Here is a 7189-nt window from a genome sequence, read left to right as displayed (position 1 = left end):
TCAAGTCTAAAGGCAACAAACATTTTCAAACGTAAGAATACTCTGGAACGTAAGAATACCCATGAGCCCTTCTCAGAAGAAAAACAAAACTACTTGCTGAAAACATCCAGTCATTTAACATATATTGGAACATATATTGGAAAAGACTGGGATTTTTTTCAGTTTTCTTCATTGCTATATATACTCAGCTTCTAAAATGCCACATGACATTGGGGAGGGTGCTAAAAAATTTGCTCAATAAATCCATAAACCAAAAACTTATATTAACAAAAGAATACAAAAGCTACAGTAAAGAACTGGTGATAATGAATCCTTTAAATTTTGAACTATGATTAAAAAATCATGGAAATTCTAATTACAACAGAATATAACTACTAATTTTAACAATATTTAAAAAAATACCAAATGTAGATTCCTGGCAAGATACTGACACAGGATCTATTTCCCCCAGTTAACCCCGTGGAACTAAAAGTATTGTGGATACTAAGGAACACTGGAGGAACGCGCGAGGCCCCCAGATGCGCGCTGCTGGAGTTCGTGTGCACGGCGGGGGGCAGCTGTGTGTGGAGGCGGGTCGCCTGCACGAGAGCGAGCCAGTGGGGCTATGATAAGACAAGGTTTTAGGAGCAGTTTGGGTTCAGCCGGTGCCTCCCGTCTCCACGCTGGGACACCCCATGCCTGCCGCCTCACCGCGGAGACTGGTGGCAGCGCTAGTGCAGACAGGTGTCCCCCAGATGACATCCGAGCACCGCAGAAGCACTGCGAGGGATGGGAGTGGAAAAAACACAGGTAGGGATGGACTAAGCTCCGGCCTCGACTTCCCAACCACTGGGACTCGAAACCTCCCAGGTTAAGGCTGGGAGATTTCCACCCAGAGGAAGTACCTTCTTCCACTGCTTTTTTCCCTGGAGGGCTCCATGGAAAGCTGCGATCTGAGTTTTTAAGGATATGAGCAGTGAAATGATTAACTGTGACTTTTTTGATGCCTGGGACCCTCTGACAAATTGAAATAATCAATTAAAATGATATATAATAGTCCAAATATACAAAAGATGACAAAGAATATAATTCAACTAAACTGCCAAGTCAAGAGGTATTATCAGACTGAACCAAAAAAAAAAAAAAAAAAATTCACTCACACACGATTTACAAAAGATAGACCTAAAGCATAAGGACACATGGTAAGGTGGGAAGTAAATGGGGAAAAACAGACTTATGAAGAAAATACGAGTCAAAGGAGAGGTGTAGCTATACAAATGTTAGAGTAGATTTGAGACGAACGTGATTTACTGAGGATAGAGAGGGTCGATGTATACTGAAAATTCACCAAAAAGGTATAACACTAATGTATGAGCCTAATGAAACAATCCTAAAATATATAAAACGACGTATATTAGACTAATAAAATAGAGAAACTGATGAATCCACTACTGTGGTTAAGTGCAATTATTAATAGGTCTCAATGAGCCAAAAAAAAAAAAAAAACACAAAGAATATAGATGATTTGAATACAAAGTGCAATTGGCCTAATAAACATATATTGACTTCTGCATCCAACAATTAAAGAATACACATTTATCTCAAGTCCACTTGTAACATTCACAGAAACTGATCAGATGCAGGAAATAAAGCGAGCCTTAACACATTTTAAAGTGTTCACAATCTATTTATAAAGGCGACATAAACCACTATAAAACACCGTGAGTCCTAACATAAGAGCGTTTAGTGTTTAAGACTGAAAGATACTGTCTGATACAGATAAAATACATAAAGAATTTATGAAGAACTTCTAAAAAAAGGTCAACAACCCAGCAGAAAATGGGCAAACCTCAAAAACAGGTAACATTTCACTTTCATTAGACCAGAAAAAAATGTAAAAGAAAATGAAAAACAAAGTGAGAAAGAGAAGAAGGAAAGACGGGAAGGAGGGAGGGAGGGAGCTTGGTTACGGAGGGAAATATCGTTCCAGTGACCTCAAGTGTGACTTTACCTTCCCAGCTCAAGCACTGGTCATTCAAAACTCCATCCGCTATGATCCCCTTCAGTGACTGCTCCCCAACACCGCACCACCAGAGAGAGGCCTGTGGGTCCTTTCGCAAACTCTCTCCGTCACCCAATCTTACTTCTTCTTGCCATATTCTTAACTCTCCTACGTAGACTACGTATTTTAATGAGTCCCAGCGCCTAAGTCTCTCAGATACATATAGTGGGTGTTCAAATTTGAATGAAAACAATGACATCTCTTCTGCATAGAAACAAGACTTCCTCTCTTAATGCAACAATAATGAAACTTTTAACTCAATGCAAAAATTCAGAAATCAGTATTATTAATATACCCTTTTAGTGTGGACAAACTGTGTCTGTGCCAAAAGCACACGAGGAGAAATTCAGAAACCCTTACCCCGTCTGGCAGCTTGGCGAGAAGTTGACTTAGCAGGTAAATTCCAAGTACAAACAGGCTGATGTCAGTTGCTGAGCTATAGTGGCAGGCTCCACCTTTTTAACAAGGTCATTTCCTCTCCCTGAAAAGCTGCCTCGCATGGTCACTTCCATGTCCCTCGTTCCCCTTCCCCTCTAAACACGCGGAGTCCTTGCCAGGCAGGTCCAGGCTACCTGTGCTCAACAGACACATAACTCTCTATGGGGTGATGGGAGCTCAGGGGATCTCATGTGCTTCGCTACCTACTGCTGGTAGGTTATTCCCTCCTCGGCCGTCTTTCACATGGCTACGACACACGTTCACGAAGCAGGTCCACCCCATGCCTCCTCTACACGTCACAATCCTCAGATCTGTGAAGGGACGTTTACTTGCGACCTTGCTCAGAGTCATTCCTTTGGAACGATGGAACGGTTACTTTATCAGTCTTCCCTATTCTGTCAAGATCTGTACTGAATCACAGCGCGTGGGTGCGAGCCTTCCACTCCAACTACAGAATCTCCACGAGCTGAAACGATGCAGTCCGCGGGCAGCCCTGACCACTCCCGCCACCTTCGCCACCGGCCGCTCGGCTGAGGGGAGCCTCCCATCGCCATCCACACCACCAGGCGAACAGCTACTCAGACTTCGCAGAGCACATCCTGAGTACTGTTTTCTGTTCCTGGTGAGCTTCCAGAATCCAGCTGTTCTGGAACCTTCTCCTGATACGGAACCTTTCCAAGCTCTGAATAGTGGTTTGTTTACAAAAGGCTATGAAATCATTTTTTCTTCTTTCCTTTAAACCAAGGGGTTGGCAAGCTTTCCCGTGAAGGGTCAGACAGTGAAGACTTTAGGCCTACGGGTCATACAGTCTCTGGGGACACTACTCAACGCTGTTGCTGCAGTGTGAAAACAGCCACCGACAACATGGAAACAAGCGGGCACAGCAGGGTTCTCACGCTGCTTTATTTATTAAAACAGGCCGCCCGCCCATGGACCGCGTTTGCCAACCCTGCTCTAGACCCTTAGGACTTTGGTATTCACGCACCACAGCTTCATTATAATGGTCGTGCATTTGTACGGGTTTACTGGCACTAGTACTGAGAGTTAACTTCAATATGTTTTATTAATTAAAGCTGAGATATATAATAAATGTTTTAGAGTATTTGTGATAATGAGAGTTGTAAAAAAAAACAAAACAAAACAAAAAAAAAAACCTCATCATTTGTTGGTTAACCAGAAAACTTAACGAACCAGAACACATTTATTGATAGCTGTAGTTAACTTAGGTATTACTTACTTATGAAAATAAAGGTGATAACTTAAAATATCAATATACAGATAAGTATCAATCACATGGGTAGATTAAATATAAAAGATAAATCTAAACTCTACATACACAATGAACAGTAATGATAGAACTGTGATTTTACTTTTCTTTTTGTCTGTTTTTATAATTAACAAATATGATTTCTGAAATAAGAAACACATTTCTTATTAAAGCACATTATGAAAAGCCAAAAGTTTGGATTGCTAAAATATTTAATTTAGTCTGGAAATAAAATATGTAGACTTGACATTAAATTTAAGAAAAATTCAACCATTCAACCCTACACTCCTTTTTAAAAAATATTTACATCAATTAAGTAGATAAAATTTTTATTTACCTGTCGGTTCCTTTCATCCATTATGCGTGTGATTTGTATTTTCTTCCGCCCCATTTTCAGTCACCTTTCCTTCTATTCCAAATATTAATTCAAAAATTAATTTTCTTCAATACCCTAATGCATCGTACACAGCTTCTATTATTTCAGCTTCTAGTCCAAGGGCTACAGCTGAAATTTTCTATAAGATCTAAAAGAAAACACAAATTAGAAAATTTAAGTTCTATAAGTTTGTAAATCAGCAAAATGTTATGCAAATTTCAAACATGCTTTTATGCTGCACATTGACAGCATTATTAGGTGAAATTTCTGGTTATATAAAATTAGTAAATAAGTTGAAGTCTTATTAAATTTACCCCTAAAATTCTCTTGAATGTTTTCGTGGCTCTGGTTTTAGCTCAGAGTGTTTTTCTCAATGCATACAACGGCAGCAACAACGAGAGCCAGCGCCTGGGATTCTTCTGTGTCCCACGCACTTTTCTAAGTACCTGCTATGTTTTAACTCATTCAATCCCAATTGCAATGTTCTGCATTAGTTATAGTTTATCTCATTTTTATAAATGGAGTTACTGAGGCAAAGAATTATTAAGTAAGGGGCAGAGCTTGGAATATGAACTCATGGTGCCTGGCTCTACAACTTCTCTAAACATTACAGAATATCTTTAAAAGCTTCTGATGGCCTCCATGTCAAAAGATGAACTAATAATCTGCAGAGCCCCAATCCACCTTTACAAACTTTTCTTGCAAATTACAATAGCCACCAGCAAATTACTATTTGTCCATTCACAAAACACTATATATTTCCATAATAATATGCTCTTAAATAAATCACTAGTCCTTTGGCTATTAATGAACTCTTTATCAGTTGAGATTCAATTGGAATGCCATCTCCCTGATGAAGCCGAGACCAATCCCTCCCTGTCACTCCCCCGCCACCGCGGCAGAAAAAACCACAGCACCCAATTTTGTGGAGGTGGGTGTATAAATTCCATTTCCTCTGAGTCTGAATCTTTCAAAAACAAGGATTTCCTATTCCACCTATCTCTAGAATAGAATGACTGGCAATGATATAATCTGTCATGCTCTGAATGACAGTTCTGTCAAAAACCTGGTGCTTTCAAACATATGTAATAAAATATTTATGGAGGACTGGGAGACAAATGCTAAAACATTCATAATAATAAATTCTCTGGGGAATTTTATTGAAGTACTTTAATCATTGTGCATGTATATCTATTGTACTGTACAATTGTACTGTACAAACCCAGAGTCTGAGTAAATCTGGCTTTTGCTCAAAAACAATGAGCTTTCCAATTCTTATCACTCTCATGGCATTTCTTACGTATCTTCCCTCATTCATTCTTTCTTCATTCATACAGAGCATTAATTGATCATCTATTAACTACTGACAATGTATTAACTGATCACCTACTTGCAAAAAAATGTGCTTTCAAATACTGAACTAGACACATTGGATAACATGGTCAAGAAAAAGAGGCAATGATTTCTAATCTCGCAGAGTTCAGAGTCTAGTACCCCTACAGACATTAATTAAAGCATCGTATAAATGAATCTGTGTAATTCAAAACTCAAAAGTTCATTTTATCTGACCTAAATTCATGAGTCAGGGAAGGCTTGCCTGAGAATGTGTCTCATACTCATATATACCCTGACGAGGGTATATGTATTACACAGAGAGAATAGCATGTGTGAAAGCCGCCTGACAAGGGAAAGCGGGGGATATCAGCAGCGGTCCCCAATCTTTTTGGCACCAGAGACCAGGGCTTCTATGAGAGTCTAATGCCCGATGATGATCTGAGGCGGTGACACTAGCGCTGAGGAGCAGCTGCAAACACAGACGAAGCTTCGCTGGCTCACCCTATGCAGCCCAGTTCTTAACAAGCCACAAACCAGTAATGTCCACAGCCTAGGGGATGGAGACCCCGACGAGAAACTGAAAGATGGCTAGTCACTGGCAGGAACCAAGCAAACAAGCAGCTGTGCCACAGAATGTTTGTTTTCTCAACAGATTGCAACATAAACGATAGAAGTTGGCTTACTCCAAATCATTTTCCCTAACAGCTCACGTTGCATCCAATCTCCATTTTGAAAACTTGCACTGCAGTAGGCGAAATAAATATTCATACATTTCACTGCAGAGATGTTATGCTGACACCTATAAGGCATAGGAACTATACTATCTCGTATAATCTAACAATTCCGAATTCTAGAATACATCTGAGCATTTTGCTTTTGACAGTGGGGGAGGAGGCTGCTTCGAACCAACCTTCCTCTGAGAACCAGAACAGCAAAACTAAAGTCATCTGTTTAAAGCCACTGGAGAACTTCCAAGACAGTGAGGATTTGTAGAGCTGAGATCTGGAAGAAACAGGTGAAACCAAACTTTAGACTCATTTTGCCCCTAGAGTCATTTGCGGACTCTTAAATTATTGGCTGAGAGGCTGAGAAGCTAAGCAGATCTCTCGAGGGTTCTATGGGTGGGACGCGAAAACTAGATCCAGGGCCTGCCGAGGAGGAAAAGCCCCAGTAAACACACCAGGGATCTGGAGGGAATCGAAAGGACTATGCCTGAGGTATAAAGGTAAAGCAGGTGTACACCAGGCCACACAGAGGCGGCACAGCTTCAGTTAACCTCGGTCCCTGCTTGAATTAAGTAATCAGACCTACCTAGTGCCATTAACCTACCTGCATGCTAGTAAAATATTCTCAAAAGATTTCAGGAAAAGTAAATCTTATCAGCAAAAAAGTATCATCCAGAAATTCAAATTATCTTATCATTTTATATAAAATGTCTGAAAATAAAAAAAATAACCAGTCAAGATCTGACTGAAAACCAAAATTTTTAAATGGCAATAGAAATACGCCCATAGTAGATCCAGATAATGGTGTTATCAGACGGAGACTTTAAAATAATTTAATGTGCTCAAAGAATTAAAAAAGAAAAAAAGAATTTCAGCAGAGAATACTTAAAAATATGAAAAACAAAGAATAGAAAAGTACCATTTTGAAAACAGAAATTAAGAAATTGGTGGATGAGTTCAACAACTGGTCAGATATAGCTGAAGAAAGAACCAGTGACCCAAAAGAT

General features: G+C 39.7%; 1 protein-coding gene across 4 annotated transcripts in view; it reads right to left on the bottom strand.

Annotated features, from left to right (window-relative positions):
• The window catches only part of MEF2A (myocyte enhancer factor 2A), an 86878-nt gene that overhangs the window by 57054 nt on the left and 22635 nt on the right, over nucleotides 1–7189 (bottom strand). For all 4 annotated transcript variants that reach the window (XM_023528990.1, XM_023528991.1, XM_023528988.1 and 1 more), the window contains one exon: nucleotides 4084–4270. In XM_023528990.1, the coding sequence (XP_023384758.1) occupies nucleotides 4084–4137 (54 nt within the window). In that variant the 5' untranslated portion in view covers nucleotides 4138–4270. The remainder of the gene's footprint in view (nucleotides 1–4083; nucleotides 4271–7189) is intronic.

Source organism: Pteropus vampyrus, unplaced genomic scaffold, assembly GCF_000151845.1.
Source record: "Pteropus vampyrus isolate Shadow unplaced genomic scaffold, Pvam_2.0 Scaffold34, whole genome shotgun sequence".
NCBI lineage: Eukaryota > Metazoa > Chordata > Mammalia > Chiroptera > Pteropodidae > Pteropus > Pteropus vampyrus.
This window is presented reverse-complemented; position numbering and strand designations above follow the sequence as displayed.